General features: G+C 40.0%; 1 protein-coding gene across 4 annotated transcripts in view; it reads left to right on the forward strand.

The window, feature by feature from the left end:
• Nucleotides 1-2,839: 2,839 nt before the first annotated feature.
• tox2 (TOX high mobility group box family member 2) overlaps nucleotides 2,840-19,886 on the forward strand; it is a 95,539-nt gene continuing 78,492 nt past the window's right edge. For all 4 annotated transcript variants that reach the window (XM_042406658.1, XM_042406659.1, XM_042406660.1 and 1 more), the window contains exon 1: nucleotides 2,840-3,440. In XM_042406658.1, the coding sequence (XP_042262592.1) occupies nucleotides 3,348-3,440 (93 nt within the window). In that variant the 5' untranslated portion in view covers nucleotides 2,840-3,347. The remainder of the gene's footprint in view (nucleotides 3,441-19,886) is intronic.

Consider the following 19,886-nt stretch of genomic DNA (forward strand, 5'->3'; position numbering starts at 1 on the left):
TGTTGTTTATCACTCATTGGTAGTAATCAGTGCACATTTCCATGTGGAGGGAGAATTAACAGCTCACTTAAATGCAAGAGGAAAGATCTAAAGGGCAGAGTAGAAAGGGAACAAAATGTTTCTGTCTTTGACTTAAACCACTCATTAGTAAATGTTTTGTTTCAAAGTAAAATTGTACAGCAATTAAAGAGAAAGTGACATTTTCTCTCCAAAGTTGAGGGTTCCTATAAAAGCACAAAGCATTTCCTTTACAAAACCACCCCCCAAAAACAAATATTTTTTGAAACTGAGTTGTCACTTCTTGAAGTTATATTCTTACAAAAGGAAAATTAGTTATCAATTTTCAAAAAGTATAAGATTACTTAAACATAAAGTTAAAAAACAGTACTGCTGACATCATCTAGACGTAACCCTTAATGGAAAATGTTTTATATTTTCCTCTCATTTCCCGGTGCTAGGAGGAGAGCTTACCAAAGCAATAAAAAGTGTTTGTTCCACTAATTGCTCTGAGTGGATGAATGTATTTTAAGAGGGTATGCTAGATGATATAATTTGCATAATAATTTGTCATCTCCCCTTTATTTACATGTTACACAAGTCCCTACTTTGTTCCACCCCCTGTCTCAATCTTTACCAACATCCTTCTCTCGCTTCCACCTCTTTTTTTTCCGTTTTATCAAATTTCTCCCACCCCCACTTTTTTTTTCATCCCCCATCTTTCTATTTCTATGCCATAATTCCCTCTCTGTCTGGCCAACACAAAAACTACACACATTCCTTTCCCATGAAGCCATGAGTCCGCTCGTGCCAGAAACCCCTGTGTAATGTATCTTCGGCTGTAACAGTGACAGAGAGATGCTGTGAACAAATGACAGTAAGAGAGAGAGTGAGAGACTGCTGGAGGAGAATCAAACAGACAGCGACACAGAGGTACAGAATGAGAAGAAATCGGTATCCTTGTGACAGTTAACCTTATGAGCTTGGAGTCAGGACAGCCTGAGCTGGCAGACGATGGCAGATCGCCACAGCAAGCCCACGGTGCGACCCATCTGTGCCTGGTATTAAAGCAGGCTTACACCCCAGGGCCAGAGCCACCACGCCGTGTAATAGCTACACTGACATAGGCATAGTCCTGAGGGGGCCAACAAGTCACCCACTGGGATGACAATGGCAGCTTGGTTAACACACTCTCACACAAAAACTCCCACGCACGCACCAAAAGCTCAGAAAAAGAAGAAATACACACATGGGTAACAATGCATAACTTACACGTTGCTCTGCCCTCGCTAAAAACGCATAAGTGACACTCTCCTACACATTCGAGTGAGTACCTAACACCCCTCCACCCCTTTCTTAAAAGCAGTGTGATACACATTTGGCCGTGAGTGATGGTATTTTCCCTCTCTGCTCCTATTTGAAGCTCTGCTTGGACATTGTTCTGTGCTTACATCCTGTTGTGTCTGCCGCTGTGTGAGTGTGATTTGTGTCCAGGTGTGTGTAAATGTCATTGTGTGGGTGTATGTGTGTGTGTGTGTGTGTGTGTGCGTCTATGTGAGTGTACAAGGGTCAGGACTAGAGTACAATAGCAATGTATATTATCTGAGCCATGAGAGGTCTGGCAATTCTCAGTGTGTATTCAACAGCCTACTGACTTGCCGACATGCATTCAAATTATCACAGGAGGCAAAATGTATGATTTCGAAATAGATGTAGTCAGTAATAGGTGAAACAGAGAAAAATTAGAACTTGGCATGAACGTTATGACCTAAATTACACCAGTATTATATATTGTAACAAGTCTTTTGACTTATACGGGATGACGAAACACAAATTCATGCATTTGTGAAAATCTAATTAATATCTTTCCTTTCATTAACAACCCCTATTGTGTTGCCTTACACTGGTCACCAATAGCAGGTCATATTTTACCAGCATTCCTGTTCAACATTCAATTACTATATGAAAAATATATAAATAACTACACATGCATACGCCCTTTTTTGGTCTCTCCTAATGTCCACAACTGCTTTTTTCTGTTCTAAAGGGGCACTCCACCATTTAAAAAAAAGTTATTATGGGAAATGTAGGATCCACCACTGTTTTTGGAGCTTGACGAATACTACTGGGGATTAAAAATCAGAATACAGTATATGTTATCTTTGAAAACTTTTGGATCTTGACTGGTATGATTTATTTCAGCATGTAAATGTAACATAAATGTGGACTCCTTAATCCGTGAGTGGACACATCCTTCTATTGAATTTTTACACCAGTTTAATGTGGAGGGAGGACCAGAGGCGATTTAATGTTTTCAAAGTGAGACTGACGACACTGTCTGAGTTAATTTACAAAAAACAACTTTGACACTCAAATTAGACCAATTTTGACACCAACACTTTGTATGTGTGTGTGGAGCTTTTCTTATCTTATTCTTATTGTCCGTGGCATAGATTGTAAATTGTGAGGTAAATGTGTTTAATTAAAACTGACTTACTTGTTTACAGATGCTGAAACTCAAACCAGAGTTAAAATAACTTCAGATATACTCACATGTGTAATATTATCATCAACAGCAGAAATGTAAGCCTATTAAATTTTCTGTGCATGAAGCCCAGCACTTCGCTGCGTTACGAAACCACGAAAATAGTGGCTCAATCCCGCCAATTCAAATGCAACTCGAACTGAGTTGAGGAAGAAGTCACTCTCCACGACACCCTTCCCTGTCAATCCACCCCAGACACAATGCCATGTTCCTCCTCTGACCGGTAGAGGTCGCAGCATGGCAGTCACAGTGGCCGGGAACGCATGGATGGATATGAGCGCTCCCACATGACAAAGCTACAGCGCGTCTGGAAACCGGGAACGGAGGACGGGCGTTTTGGAAGAAAACGTCGACAAGATCAATCCTGCACCTTCACCTGCATCACAATCATCACTTGGCTCGCTGAAAAACAACTTCAGTGAACGTGTTGGGTTTTTTCTTTCTTTTATCTCATGAGATTTCTGAGGCGAGCAGCTCCCCTTTGCTTCTCCCTCTTTCCAAGTGAACTTTATAGGGATGTTATTTCAGAGCATCATCTCGCTGAATGTCCACATAGTGCTGAATTAGGCTAAGTGAAGGGCGGATATAAAGAGTGAACGAATCTTCTTCTACTTTTTGTTCGGTTTAATACACAAGAGAGAAAAAAGAGGGAGAGTGAGGGAGTGTGTGTTTGCTAGAGAGAGAGAGAGAGAGAGAGAGAGAGAGAGAGAGAGAGAGAGCGATAGAGAGAGAGAGAGAGAGAGAGAGAAGTCGCACAGGTTTTTTGGAGCTACGCTTTCATGCCGTCAGTCTTGCGGACTCTGAGATGGACGTCAGATTTTATCCAGCTCCCCCTTCAAGCGTGGGTTCATGTACGTTACCGACTGACTCCGGTTTGGACTATTACCACTCCAACAAGGTAAACAATTATCTCTACTTTACGAGCTTATAGTCGGTCAGATGTGCAGCTGTTAAGTGATGATGCACGCGCGCACAAGAACATTGGTTACACATGGTGGCCTATATGTGATCAGGCGCAATGTGTTACTATCAGAGACAAGTGCTGCACTTTTAAGTTAGAGAGTGAATCGGTCTGCAAGGCTGCATTGTCATTTAACTTTGTTTCATTTCTGTTGTGCTGATTGTCCTAAACTCTACAGAAAACCACACATCACGCACCTGCTCTGAGCTTGTACACGCGGTGTTTTCATTTAATCAGAATTTGCTAATGTGTTCATCTGGATAAACTATGGGTGCGTTGTACTGTAGCTGTCCGGTGAGCTGAGTTGCAGCGCACCACTCTCTCCAGCGCACTGGAAGTGCTGGCGAATGCTCTCTCTGAACAAACTGGACACATTTTTAAAAAACTGAATATATGTCAAGCAGCAAAGTGGCCACTGTATAATTTAAACCTTTCCAGCCTAACTGAGAAAACACAAGGCTCTTATCTGCTCCACACAGGTTCCCACATGGGTCAATGCGCAATTAGTCCAATAAACAATTATTGCGACTGCTTCTTAATGTGATAGTAACAGCATGTTGTGAGTCGGGGCTATTTGTGATGCTCTAAGTCTATTTGTGATGCTCTAATGGATCGTGTAGCCTGTAACAGACCAGTTTGCATATCATTTTCTCATATTTTTTATGACTGAATGACAAAAGTGTTCATATGAACGAGGCTAAGTCATCAGTGTCTTATTGCGCATTCATCCAATCTCATCTGACGCACATAATAACTTTTTTTAAATTTAAAAACATTTTTTTAGGAATGAATTATTTATCGGCGACCTCAAAAGAAACAATCCATAATGATCCTTATGCTTATGATTAAAACTCATAAGGACAAAATACTGGATTAGTTTTTGTGTTCCTATGAACAAGGGCAAGAAGTTGCGATTTGCACTTGCGTTTTTACGCACGAAATCGTATCCAATATTCATAGAACCCTAGACATTTCTATTGATACATTTAAGTTGCAACGGTACCAAAATGAAATATCATTGTAAAGCATCTATTTGAAGGAAAGTACAAGAAAAATAGTGTGCATCAGCTCCATTTGGATAGCTAAATATTGCCAAAATTCCTGAATTATGTTGTTATTGATATTTGTGTTGAATGTCATGGGGCTTATGTAAAGAGATCACTTTTTCACTGGTATACTCTCTTCATGTGCTGTACACTTGGCCATCAGCGGTGCTGACTCTTTGCTTTACCAATAAAGGTTTTGCATTTAGGCAAATCTGCTGAATAGTCCAAGATTACAAGTCACAAGCCTAGTTGTTTATTTTCCTGTGGTCAAGGTAAAACTAGTGTAAACATTTGTCAGTAACTACTGGGCAGAGCTAGAAGAAGGCATTATACTTGCAGCCATTCAAATAGGTTTGCTTGCCTTAGCACCTGGAGGGGAGCCAGCAGGCAGTTAACATTTGCTGACGACGAAGTGAAACATTATAGCACAGTATAATATTTGAATTGTTAATCTCATCTGCTCATACACACAGTCACCTGTATGTATACATGAACAACACACGCAGTCACACAGACACACACTCCCACATCCACAGTATCTCCCTCTCTCTCTCTCTCACACACACACACACAGCTGCACACACACACACACTCCCACACCCACACACTCACTTGCAGAGAGGTTTGAATTACAATACACAAGTCCTTTACATTGACTACAGTCATTCCTTCACCAGTAACCCACTAACTCCAACCCTTCAACTCTAACACAAACTATTCCTAATTCTGAATTTCACCTTAAACCATTCTTCAAATCAGCTCATTAATAAAGAGAGGGCACTGAAGGGCTTTTGTAATCTTTCTGAGCTTGTGATAATGTTACAACATTTACACTTGTGTGTGTGTGGGTAAATCTAGCACACACACACACACACACACACACACACACACACACACGTATAGGCCATGTCTCAGGCCTTGTAGCGTTAACACAATGAACTGTACCAGTTATCATGATTCAGTGAGCGTAGTGGTTGTTGGCCCGGTAAGAAGCAGGTTTTGAGTTTCAAGGACAGAATCGTATAACATTGTCATTACTAAAGTAACAGCTGTGACTAAGATGTAAAGTGACACATTATCTGTATCGCACGGCTGCTACTACACATAACTGTTGAATAATGATACAAGAGCTTTATATGACGTTTTGGCAATAGTTCATCTTTATGGCGGTCTCATTTCAGCAGCAGGATGAGCCTCCTTGTATGGGTTGACCCCCTGGAGAAGGAGTGTGTTAGCAGTGCCATAGTGGTCCAGTGATACTTCAACTGCAACTAATAACTGGGAAATTTGCAAAGATGATAAAAAATATTATTTTTCCTTCTTGCACATTGCATTGCATGCCAATTGCTTGATGGTTTTTGTGAGATTGTTTCATAAGAAATTGAAAAGATTATTGTAAGTTGAATTATAGCAGTTTTTCATTACATGTAACTGTAGTTTAGACCTTCGACAGCACAAAAACCACACATTTGTAAATGATTCTTAGTTCAAGAGCTGTACACATGGGAAACGACAGACTCAAAAGTCACAAACCTTCACATTCTAGCCCTGTTGGAAGGTGTTGATTCACATTTACACTTAAAACAGGCAGAATATAAATATAGCTTATGTGAAACTCACCAGTGTGATTATTCATTACTGTACAGTATTTAACAGACCAACCAGGAAGTGAGCATAACAGTAAGTGGGACAGTCCATATAAAAAAGCCCATCACTTCCTGTTCTAGTGGTGTAAACTCAAAAACGCATCTATTTCTGTGAGTGACTGTTAGACTTTGTGAGAATTATCACTCATATGTTTTTGTGTGTGTGCGTATATATATATACTCGAATGTGTTCTGTTTTCTAACTGAAGGGGTTAATAATTGAGGAACGTAAAGAATGTGTAAGTTGAAACTGGTTCGAGTTGATCGGCTGCATTCAGACTGACGATTGATTGATGCATGGCAGGAATATGGATCAGACTGACAGGATACGTCAATACCACAAATCTATGAATGCACTTGACCTTTGAATTTAGGCAACGATTCTGCTGCAATTCGACATTAAACATCAACAAAATATGTAACAATCATAAATCTTTTAATCAAAAGGTGATTGTGACTTTATTTTTATTTTTCTAACCAAAATCTGATTCACAATCATAGCAAACAAAGATAAAAAGGTTATGTAAGACAGAAGTGCCATTGTGCTTCTTTACACATCGATTTCAAATCGCTTGATAAAACAACCTGTGCGTCCACATTTCAGAACAATGCAAAGACAAACACATGAGAAAAGCATCGATTTGTATATTCGCTATGAACCCCACGGCACTGTTGCTCTTCTCAACTCCATCCAACTAGCTTTGTCCTGCACTTGCACAATCACCGTGAGTCATCTCTACTTTTCGCCCAAGATTTCTCCTAATCTTTTTGAAGCCTCTCTGTATCTTTCCTCGCTGAGTGGGAGGCTTGTTTGTTCAGCGTACACTCAGCTGTGTATACCAGCGCTGAAGGCCACTTCTTCGCAAATGCCTGTTTTAGCGGGAGACTATTTGTCAAATGCATTATGACTTGTGCATACCCTCAGGCAGAATCACTCCGGTGAAATGAAGTTGGATAGATTACTGTAGCTGTTCCACTTTCTCCTCATCCCTCTTCCCTCTAACAGCACGGTGCCCAAGAGAGAGGCTCTCATGTAATTATACTGTAGTTATACTGTTGGTTTATAATCCAATGGTTTGCAGATGTTATTCTTTACATAGTTGTTCCAAGTTACTGTACATTATTTATATACGCTGTAGATGTTTTCACCGCAGTGCAGAGCAGATATTTTATTGATACACAGTTTGTGTAGTGCAAGTACTTACTGAAGTGATATCTCAATCAAAGTGTTACTGTGTTTGAGTACACAGAGGAGGACTTTATGCGTGCATGCGTGTGTGCAGTGCATACCTAATTGCTAATATACCTTGAGGCGAGATGTATGAAACGTTTGAACAAGATAACCCTCATTTATACATCGATCCAAGAATTCCCACATGTTATACTTTGTAATTCCTTATTGTACACGTCTTTATGAATGAAAGTAACAAGCGGCTGACATTTTGTCCACACAAAAATTAGGCCAGTTTTTGCAGAGCACGTACCATCCCTTTTCAAGTGGTCTGTTCCATTTCTACCACTATCCAAATCACTGTATTAGTCATGGGATACTTCAAAGTATGGACAGGCGAAGGTATTTTCCATGTTGAATTCTCAGAATGTGTTTTTTTTTTCTGCTTCTCTCCTCAAAACATGACCGTAATAGAAACAGAAAAAGAAGAGTTATTCCAGCAGTACCTCATTCTGTACACAGAGGGAAGTTAATTACATGGAGGCAAGCATTCTTGGGTCGACAGCGTGGACTTGGGGTTTTTCATTGTGCCCATTCATAACATTCTGCTGACTGGCCAGTCCGACTTGCAATATCCCAACCGTTCTCACTGGGAAAATGTTAACCCATGCATGGCTCAAATGCACACCAGAGGGGGAAAACGCAGCCTAAGCTACTGAAAGTGGTAAGTTTATTGTTCTAAAGCAGTTCCAGGCAGTTAACTCAGAGCAAATAATAGATAACATAATACAGAGTCATGGAATGAACATTACTTTTTTTATTTTTTCTATATTAAAAAAAAAAAAAATCATTAAACAGTTCACTTTGTGAAGTTTGCTTTGGTCTAACCACATCCTGGCCCTATTCATAATCAAGTCTGTCTGTCTCACCCACCTCTCCCCCCCTTGTGTCTAACTTCTTCTCTCATTTACCTTCCCAGCAGCAATGTCAAAAGGTTATGGAGGGAAGCTGGATCGCCTGGGGCTGATAGTGTCTTTCAGTTAATGATAAGTAGCTACAGTGTTATTCTCTGGAGCAGTGGGGCTTAGATTGTGTTTTGTGCACAGACTATTACAGTAGGAGAAAACTGCACTGCATTTTTTGATGATTTTTTTAGATGATTTCTTTAAAACAAATCTCTGCTGAGTACATTTTCATTCGATTTAGATGGAGTAAATCGTGGATAAGTGAGTTACATACAGAACTTTACCTTTGTTGTAATCTGTTTACGCACCTGGTTAGTTACAATATAGGAAAAAAAGCCCCACATTTCTAAACCTACATGGGATTTCACAGGGTATTTGAGGACAGCAATTGGCTGTTTAGAGAACAGGCGAGGGATGTAGTACTGTCCATAACAGGGATTTACCACCATGGACTTCAGTTTAACCTGCAGGATAGTGAAGGTGACAAAGCCTCAACCAGACTCTGCAGCACTCCCGTTGCTCTGCTCTCTACTTTATAATCTAGACGAGACATGACTCAGAGCTACTAGAGGTGTTAAGAGGGTCATAAGTCATGTGTGGCTGAAAATAGATAGTATAGTTTATCCTGCCTGGTTAGCTACTTAATCACCTAGGTCCATGGAAACAGGCTATTTATGTCGGTGATTGATTGTATTAACGGCCAAGAATTCAGTCATGACAGTGCATTTTTTAAAAACTCTTCTCAATGTACTTTTGTGATATACTGCAGCTATCCAAATCATTTCTATGCTTCTATCACATTCCAATCCGTCAGCCAGTAAGTCCGTTTATTATAAGAAATCTGCTTTTAGGAGAAGACTGATCGCAGGTTTTCAGACTTGCATAGCAAACTGTATGTAATGGGAAACACAGCCACATCACAAGATGTCAGACTAATTCCAATTTTGATGTTGATTGTGTATCGAAGCAGCCCAGCCCCGGCCCCAACTCGTGGCCCTCATTAAATCACATTAACCCTAATTATGGTCACTGCCCCTTGAAACCAAAATACTACAGTCGGGCTTGACTCTTGGCTTCTCAGCTGGAAGTTGGGTGTGTATTTCATCCCCCTCAACTTGTGTAAAGGAGTCCGATGTGCCAAGGCGTTTTAAACTGTCTTCACCTCAGGAGGCCAATGGTTCCTCAGTAGCAATAGCCTTGACTGGCTGCCTGCCTGCCTCCCTCTCTGTCTGTCTGTCTGCCACCCCCTCTCTACCGCCTTCCTCCTTGCAGCCCAGTTTCCTTGTGCTGTTTTATATTCAGTTCTTGATTGGTTGGGGGATGGGGTGGTGGAATAGCATTTGAGAGGTTAGCTGGTTAGTGCAGGGAGGGGGAAGTAGATTTGGGGTGTGTGTAAAGAGAGAGAGAAAGAGAGAGAGAGAAGGGGCTGTAGATGGAGGGAAAATGGAGAGAGATTTTTAAGGGTACTTTATTTTTCAGCTCGCCATTGAGTCTGTAATGTCATTCAACGATGTGGAAACCAAAATGAGCCTTGCCACCAGATGTGTTCCAGTCCAGATAGCGACTTGAAAGACAGACGTTTATTGTTTTAGTGCATTTGGTATGGTTCAAACTCAAACTGCATGAAATGCTGATTGATGGATTTCACTAAAGAATGTGTGTGTGTATATGCATGTGTGTGTGTGAGAGGAAGAGAAAGAGAAAGAAAAAAAAAGAAGGAGAGAGTGAGTGAGAGAGAGAGGCATCTGCTTCATGTAATTTATTTAACTATTTCTATGTTCTGCTCTGCCTGGTGATGAGAAGGTAAAATTGACTGCGCTACAGTAGAATTTCAAAGCAGATTTTCTTTCTATCAGCAAACCAATATGGAAAAATACAAGCCTTACACTAGTTTCTCTTTGATATCTACAGTATGTGGTCTTGATGTTTCTATAATGGATAAAGAAAATAGATAAAAAAATACTGCTTCAGTAGCGATAAGAATGGTAAACATACTGTACTCAGCAGCAAGACAATATGTCATAAATTTTTTGCATAGTCGGCTCTGTTTTTTATTTGAACAACAAGCCAATATTAACATTCAAACTGCTGTGACCTTCTGTTATGTAACTTTATATCTTTGCTTCACCAAGGGCAACAACCAAACTTATTGTTGTTGCTGACATTTAGCATCATCCACATGCATGTGGTTTAGACTGTAGGTCAGGAAGTGCGCAGCTCACTCTTTTCTGCAACAGTTTCAGAATCCCTATTGTGAACTACATGTCCTCAATTATCATACAGTAAAGTTTTTGTTGTTCCTCTTGTTTTTACGATTGAAGTACCAGCATGCCAACCTGGATGCAACAAAGACATAACATTTTCGTTGTGTTGAAATGCTGCAATTCCCCCAGCAAGAAAGCTGATCTTCATTAGGATAATTGCTTCATTTCATTCATAAACAAATAGACCACAAAGTGATTATTCTAGATGCTGGGGATTATGAGTGCAGTTATTGGCCTTGGCAGATTTGTGTAAAGCAGGCTTTGGTACATAAATTAGCGTAATCATTGTACAAGAAAACCATATCAACATTTCAAATAAGCACAGACGGAGCTCATCATGTCTCACATTCACACTTGCCACTCTGCAGAGATCTCACAGTTCACCCAACAATTTGTTTTTCATTTAATCTCTCTGGGAATGGTATATTATTGTCTATATGTTTTGGTAATATCATGATATTTTTTCCGTCAAGGCTCTACATGAAATGGTGTGAGAATGCCGTTTACTCTGTGAGCAGGAAATGAAACACTAAGGAGAGGAAGGAGTGGAGGGGGAGGGGGGGTGGGTATGTGGGTGGGGTGGGGGGGGTTGTAGTGCTTGGATGGTGGGGGGTAAGGGCGATTTTTGGGCATCTTGACAGGTCAGAGTGGCTCAGTTTTGACAGGTTGTGGACTTGAAAGAACATATCTGTTCTGGGTATCACAGGTTTGGAAGGCACACTGTTTCTGTCAGCCTAAGGGAAACCTGTGAAAGCACCTAATTACCCATCAAAATGAATGATTGGAAATTCATCATCAGCTTTTTGTGGGAGACAGCATTCATCACTCCCACTGTTGACTCAGTCCTTGTTACATGGGAGATTTGTGTGAACTGCTAGACTGACAGCTGTTCCAGGTACAGGTTATACAATTTTGGATTATATGAGAAGCACTGAGAATTTGCCTGTCAGAGTTGCAACACGGCATGTGGTTTACTTGTTGGCATTCCAGTCCCCTGGCTCCACTCACGATGGGTGGAAAAGGTCGGCGAGAACGGTGTGATCAATCAGATTCTATAGGAGAAATGTATAAAAACACTGATAAACATAGTGTCCGCTGTCGAAGAATGCAGCTGTCGGGTGTATTAAGAGAGGTGCGCAAGCCTAGGCAAACATGAGCAGTTGTCTTAGCGTCCTGAGGCATGTCCTGAGCAAACAGAACTGAGATGGCTGGTTCAGGTCCATACACAGAGACCATGGGCCCACTTAGTACACACACACACACTCAGAGACTCTCATAGGTAGACACACACACTCATACATGCAGATGCGAGCATGTCTGCGCTCGCGTAGCATAAATAAACACAAACGCACACGTGTACGCACACAAACCACAGAAATGCTCTTGTGTTATGCGGCTCCAAACCCACTGCTGTTGTGATTACTTTGTACTACTTTACTTTGTAGTATGAATTTTTTTAAGGATTGACAGTTAACCCTGTGATCATACTCCACACATTCAATAAACTGTGAGTGTGATCACAGTCATTGCTTTGGAAAGATTAATGTTTGAGTGTGTGTATCAGCTAGATTGATTAGAAAGACAGGTAGGCTTTACTTGTTTGGCTTTTTTGGTTTCACAAATCTAGTTGCTTCCCACTGTAATTGTCATTTTCAAACCCTGCTCTCTTATCTCAAGTAAAATTCTCACACATACAGTATGATGGGACATCATTAATGAGGGCTTGATAACACCCAAAAGTTGTATTTTCACAAAATATGTTTGAAATAAGTCCCGCTTGGGATGAATTAGATGTTTTTTGTCAATAGATTATGTTTGAGTTACTCTAGGATTGCACAGGAAGTCAGTGAGCTGGTTAGGCCACCAAGGATTGGTCCTCTGCCATGTGCCGTTTGTCTCTGTGCCGCACTGAGCCAAGTGTGTGTGACTCCCCTCCCTATCACCACAAACCCACAGTCCCCCCAGGCCCATTTTTGCCTCAGTCTAGTAAACCACCTCTGGCACTTTTGGGCTTTGTTCATAATATTTTCATTGTAGCTCTGCCTTACTTTCCAGGAATTCCATTTGTTGTGTGTTGATAGTCAGTCTTTGCTACCTAGTCATTTTCAATGACAACCCAGTATAATAGTATCAAATAAGGACATTTAATCTTATAGAAGAGCTGCACCCTGTACTTACATGTAAATGTAATTGTATTATCTCCTTCTCTGAATATCAGTGATGAATCTGGTTTGGCATTGCTGTCCTGCAGCTTTTAGCTTCTCAGTTTAAAATCTACAGTCACAAATGCAGAATAATGATTCAGTCATGTGTATAGAAGTTTGATAATACATTTTATTTATTTATTTATTTTTTTAAATTCAAAGCAGAATGTTTATTCTAATTTTGTACCCTCTGTATATTGATTGTGGATGTCCAAAGTTTCTTTGGGTCTGTTTTAACCCTCAGTATGTTGATTGGTATGTGATGTGTTGGTGCAGCTGAAACTGAGTGTGTTCACTGTGCAAACACAGCATTGCTGGCACTCCTGGTTTCACTTAATCTTTGACACAAAGGCACTGGCATGTGGCTGGGCTCTCAGACAGATTCAGTGACAGAGACAGAGAGAGGGAGAGAGAGGTGTGGCTATGGGTACATAAACAGTGGGATAATTGCTGAAAAGTTGACAGATCTCAGATTTTAAAGCATTTAAACATATTTGTTTTTTCTTTTTTTCTATGTAGACAGGATGATTACCTTTTTTGGGATTTCTGTAGGCCTTGAACATCAGAGACAGCTATTAGGACTTCCTGAAGCAAACATAGCATCTTGTGACTGATACCATGCCTGGTACTTTGGTCACCTCAAGACCTTATTCTGGATTGTAGTGTACACAGACGTCCACACTACTGCCAGTCTGGATGGATGATTTATTTGCCTGCCATCCCATAATTACCCACCGGGTAGATGGGAGGACCTCTCTGAGATTACAGTTTGTCTTTGCAGTAAAAAAAAAAAAAAAAAAAAAAGGCTGAGAGACTTTAAACGATTTGCCAATAAGCTCTTTTAAAGGATCTTTTGATGTTTTATCAAGGACTGAAACATTAATTGGAAATGTATTCACCATCTTTGTAAAGATGGAAATGGTTTAGAAAACTATTAAATAGATTTTAAAATGGAAAACATTTCTTTTTTTATCCAAATTGTCGTGTTATCTGGGGTTGTGTTCTTAATTACTGCAGTTCTGCTTGTGTGTGCGAAAACGTTACCTCTTTGGCACCGCAGACTGTTGTTTGCAAAGTTTGATATCTTTGAGATGCAGATGCATTGCATTTTGATAAATATCGAAGGAATATTTCACATCAAAAGAATTGTTTCTGTTTTTTTTGGACATGGCTCGAGGCTATAAGAATGAATCCAAAATAAAAGGCAGTGACCTCTCATCAGACACAGGATTTTGCTGACATCAGTCATGGGTAATCACCAGCTTTTTGGCAGGAGCCAGGCGTTAGTTCTTTCTAGGTGTACACCACCTAATATTCTTTTAATTGACTTCAGAGAAACTGTATCAAGTCGTGCTGATGAAGTTACAAATTGGCTAAAGCAGCTCATTCTGAGAGCCAGATCTCCTTGTTCCTTTGGTTTGGTTTGTTGTACTTTCTGCTGCTCCGCATAATGACGAGGGTGGAAGAGTGGAAGATTTCAATTACTCGGAGAAAGTCAAGGAGGTTGTTGAAGTTGGAGAAATACAACACGGGCTGGTTGCTATGCGGAGATTGCGCCCATTTGGAATGTAATTAAATTGGTTTGGCTGCTTGCCAGTGAAAAAAATACATTCCTTTCTTCTCATCTCAAATGAAAATGTATAGAGTGTTTTGCTGAAAAATACCTGGAGGGAACAGTAGGCTGTTGAATATTTGTAATACAGCTTGCATTGTGCAGTTGAAATGAGTTTTGAGATGAGTTATCCATTGTGGTTTCCCCTTTGACATTTCAAAGGTATGCAGCTTTTGAACCATGGATTTACTGTAATCTTTTTTTTTTCTATTATTGATGTGTGGTTGAGTTATAAACTGTAAATTGGCTTCTCTGCCATTTCACTGGCTGCGCCATATCAGAAACCACAAGGCCATGGTGCAGAAACAGACTTTGTAATAATGTTTATATATAGTCACATGTAAACCCCAGTTATTGGTCCCAGTCTACATGTGAAACTGTACAAGACCACTGTTTACCATATAGAGTGTGTGGCTCCTCTGACCCTCCACAAAGTAACATATTCGTACTGAATCATGTAACAGACTTTATCAACATTTCTAATTTTAAAGAACAAAAAAAAAACATTAGAAGGCATATAGCATGAAAAGTATAGACACTGAGGAATTGCAGTGTATGGCAAAGGTATGAATCTTTGTTGGTAACTCAAAGTCTGTAAAATGTTCTCACATACACTTGGAGAATTTTATGAAGGCAGCAGTGTACAGTGCTGAAATGACACTGCCAGAGCACATTAGACATCTGCTCATAGATTGATAAGACTGCTAAAGCAATGAAACAAAAGCAAACATTTTTACCAAGAAATGTATTTATGATGTTTATTGACTAGCAGATAGATAATTAGATACCTCCTACGTCATCACTTCCTTCCTTTCAACTTTGTTAAACCCAACGGTAATTGACGTTTGAGGTTGTTTTGGCAGTCAAAAAGAACAAAGTGATCTTCCTTTTCTCCGAATGACCTCAGAACAATATGAACCACAAAAAGAAAACACATGTTCTCAGATCTTTTGTGAAGATTATTGGGAATTTTACTGTTTTGCATTCGAGAACTTTCATGGTTTTACTTAAAGCACTTTTAGGTCTACTACTGTAATGACAGCTATTTCTGATCAGTCACATCAGTATGAAAATGCGTTAAAAGTGTATTATGAGTGAGAAAGAGGAACCAGCTGATACATTTAAAGCCATAAATGTGAGCTGTTAGATTGTTGTGTGTTTATTGTGGCGTATTAAAAAAAATCCAGCAGCCTATGATCCACTGTTGCCTGATCTGCAAATGGATCAAGCTGCCCAGCCAAGCCGTTCTTACAAAATCAGTCTGGCATGGCGTTATAATAGCTTTTCCTTGTATGTGTCCTGTCAAATCAACTTAGCCTCTTTGGGGTGCTATTTTAGTGTTAGTCACACAGTCGATAGAGGAAACTACAAGTCCTGTGTGCCGCCGCTTGTCCCCAGAGAGCACACGGGAATATACTTGTATGTCCAAAGCTGTAATGCCATCAATACACCATGACACTTTTGGAAACTTTGAAACCGAATCCATGAAGCAAGGCAGAGAGAGCTGCTGAGACGATGAGCTAATTAGTTGGGTCTACCGCTATTGTGCTAATAGCTGTTTGCAGGTTTGTGGGTGCTGTGGCAGGCATATGTGTACGCTCACGCTGCACGGTTGATTTTTTTAGTCAGAGACTTAATCCAACATGCACATGACAAAGCCTGCTAAGTGATTCAAAAAGCTGTGTATCAGTGGAAACAAGGCTCCTCAGTCTCCTCAATGGAACTGCGAAGATAGAGCGAATGGGCACAGACGCATGCCAATAAACCTTCAGGGCATTGATCGTGTGCCATAATGCTTGGCTACTGCCTATGTCGAACGTAAACTCACAACTCACTAAGGTGTTGGATTCTTTTTATGTGGCTTTCCGTGTATGCCTTTCTAGATATGTGAAAAGATGTAAGTCAGTGGTCAACTTTTTACACTGCGTACCACCTCAGAAAATATTTGGCTCTTTAAGTACCACCATTATGACTGACATTAAGACCTAACCTGTTCAGCTACGCACAGTTCACGCAGGAGGTACTTTTATTATTTATAGTTGACTGTTGTCAGCCACAGCCACGTTGTACAAGGGGCTGAACTGACACTTAAAAACTCTTTCACACAACGCATGGGGCAGCCCCTCACACGAACACACACACGAACACATTAACACACACACACACAAGCGCACACACACACACACACACAAACACACAGCAAGTGAGAATATTAAATATCACAACTGTATACCAACAACCTGTTTTAAAATGTTTAGGCTAAATAAATGCTAAAAGTTGGCCAGCACGTTGGTGACTATTGACAACTTACATAAGCCTCTGCAAACACAGACCTGCAATGTCTGGGTCAATCGAGGTCAGCTTCATCTCAGGTTTGACTCAGCATCCACCCTGCTTCTGTATTTCGTTTTTAATACAGCAAGTGAAGAGAAGCCTTTCTTGCACAGATATGTGGTCGCAAAAGGAAGGAGAGAGCGCACGGCCTTGTCCAAAAGTGCAGGGTATTTGCTGTGTTGCTGTATCCAAAAGTCCAACAGTGACTGACTTCTGAAAGCAGACTTCAGTGTTTCATTGTAGGGCAGCTCTATTAATCTCTCCTGCTCACCAATAGTGAAGTCCTTGGGCATTTCAGAGATTTCGATACTGAACGGGTTTGTCATCCAGTTGTTTGTTTTGGCCGTCACTGGGAAATATTCGCTGAACTGTTGTCTGAGCGAGACGAGGTGCGCACACACACAGGATTGAATCGTGGACTTGGACTGTTTCACTTTATCATGTTTTCTTTCCAATCAACAGGTTTGTCTTTCAGCACTGCGTGGTTGGTTTTAAGATGCCGTTTGAGATGCAATGGTTTCATGGATTCATTGCTAAGAATATCAACACATACCACACACTCTTTACTGTTTTAGGCCATTTGCTGCTAGCAGGTGCTGTGGAGACTTCACTGCTGCTGTTAAAGTAGCCACTAGAACTTGTTCTCGGTTAACGGTCATCCACTTCAGTTTCTACAGGGCTACTGGAAATATCCTCCTCCTGATTCACACTTCATTTCCTATTAGTTTCCGTTTGGAGCCACGATTGCATTGTTTTTGAACCATTTATCATTTTAGCTCCCTCCGCTTAGAATTTTGCCATCACAGATTAGCTTGTAACTAATCGTGGATGTTTGTAGACTACGTAGTAGGCTGATATTGAAACAAAAATATTACAGGAAAGGCAAAACTTTTCATTTCAGTGATCTCATGGTTAAGGCATTTTCATTTGTAGTAGTATTTTGAAAGTATTATATGTTTTTAAGTTAATTTTATTGTATTTTTAAAAAAGATTCCTCCTCCTACCACTAGAGGGAGTAGTACCAGTGGTACTATAGTTTGAAAGCCAGTAATGTAAGTAAATGTGCGAGTGTGAACACAAGTTTTAGTAAAGCAGTAAAATGATGTAGGTTTCTACGATTGCAGCTCTGTAGTTGGGCAAGAAACTAGAAAACAAACAACAGATAGAGAGGAAGAGGAGATGGAGAGATATCACTTTATCTGGCAGACAAAGAGAAAGACGCCTGTCGAGCAATTCTAAAAACTTAAAGAAAAGAAAAAAGAAAAGAAAGAAAAGAGTAGATGAATATCACACATCAACATGGACACAAACACACGCACACAAACCAAACTCTTTCCCAAGCATGCACGTGCTGACATGACACCAACTCTCACTTTCATTTGTGTTCATGCACCTGTTCACACTCACTGTTATTTTCATTACAGCAGACATGAATGTTTGTACCATAGTGTGATCACACGGTTGTTTCCAATAAGTAGGTTGTTTGTCAGTGCAGTCCAAATAGGCCATATGAGCGTTTTATGATTTGCTGTCTGTGTGAGTGAGTTATTGTTTAGTTATGGCTATGTTTAGGGAAGGAATGCGTTTGGTGGAGGCTGGGGAAAGTTTGCAGTTAAGGTTAAAGGAAAAATGTGTGTAAAATTAATTATCTTGATAGTTACAATATATAGTTTGTCTTTTTTCAAGTAAAGTAAAGAAATATTCAATCTTTAATTGAATATTTTTGGGTTGTTTTTTTTTGGGGTCAAACAAAACAAGAAATTTAAAGTGGTTTTTGAGTACTTGAGTACTTTTCATTGTTTACTGACATTTTGTAGACTAAAAGACCGATCAATTAATAGAAAAAACAATCTACAGGTGAATCAGTAAGGAAAATGATTGTTATTTGCAGCCCTAAAAGAAACCAGTGGATTGTCAGTGATGAGACGCAAACCATTAATCCACCCTGTCCTCCACTCTCTTACTTTTCACATTTACAAAACACCTGAAAAGTCAGCTCTTCTGCGAACACCTCCACACTTGAGCCTGTTTAACCTTTTTAGCACTTTGTTGATTGTTGCATTACTTTCTTGTTATTTATGGTACTTCTTATGCACTTGTCTACTTGCAGTTGTTTCTTACTTTAATAATTATTTTAAAAAAAACAACAACACTAAAAAAATCCCTTCTGTCAAGCACTCTTTCAGTCAGCTACTTGAGATTTTGTACTCTTTGATTGTCTTGCCTTGCTTATAAGTCGCTCTGGATAAAAGCGTCTGCAAAATGACAAATTGTAAATGTAAATGTTACGCCACGTTTTATTTCAGCACTAAACATAAGCACAACTCATTTTAAGCTCTTTAAACAAATGACCAATGCTGTCTTCTACTTTTATTTCTGTGACAGTACTGTTGTTTGGACCAAAAAGGTGTCTCTTGAACAGAAGAGCTGTAGTGACAAAAAAATTGCAAAAAATAGAGAAAGAGAGGCAAGAAACTCTCAGTGACACTTTTCTCTTGTTACAATAACATTTCTGTTTTTCTCTTCACTTTGAAGAGATCACACTTTTTCTGCTTTGGGGTCAGGACTTGGTACATCAGCTTTAATTTGTAGTAACTCTTGCATCCTGGTTGTGTGCATTCAGAGGATTCATGTTCTTTGACTTGGCTTTACAACTAAATGAGATTTTTCAGTCGTCATCCGGGCTTGTTTAGTGTATTTGGCATCTACTATTGCTAAGCTTCGCAAACAAACTCAAGCAACAAAGCAACACAAGGGGTAAGCAGGTCTCATGTACGACACCGAGGTGACGGATGAGCTAATTGGGGATTAACAGTTAATAACTGAAAGAGGTGAGACAAGTGCCGAGCCCCTCTCTGTGCCAAAGTCTGCAGTGATATTTCTTTCTTCCTGGTTCTGCTCACCCCTGTTTCTCACCTGCTTTTGTTTCTATCTCCCTGGATTCTCATCCTCTCTGTCTCACTCTGTGAAATCTTTCTTCTCTCCTTTCTCTACCCTCATTTTATTCTGTCTTTCAGGCTGATTCTCATCAGCCTGTATTAGTTGCAAATGCAGAACTAAGTGGCTGTGACAACATTCTCAGATGCTCCAGCTGCCACAGATTTATTGAGTTATTAAAGTAATGTACTGTAATTAAAAATG

This window comes from Thunnus maccoyii, chromosome 3 (genome assembly GCF_910596095.1).
Source record: "Thunnus maccoyii chromosome 3, fThuMac1.1, whole genome shotgun sequence".
NCBI lineage: Eukaryota > Metazoa > Chordata > Actinopteri > Scombriformes > Scombridae > Thunnus > Thunnus maccoyii.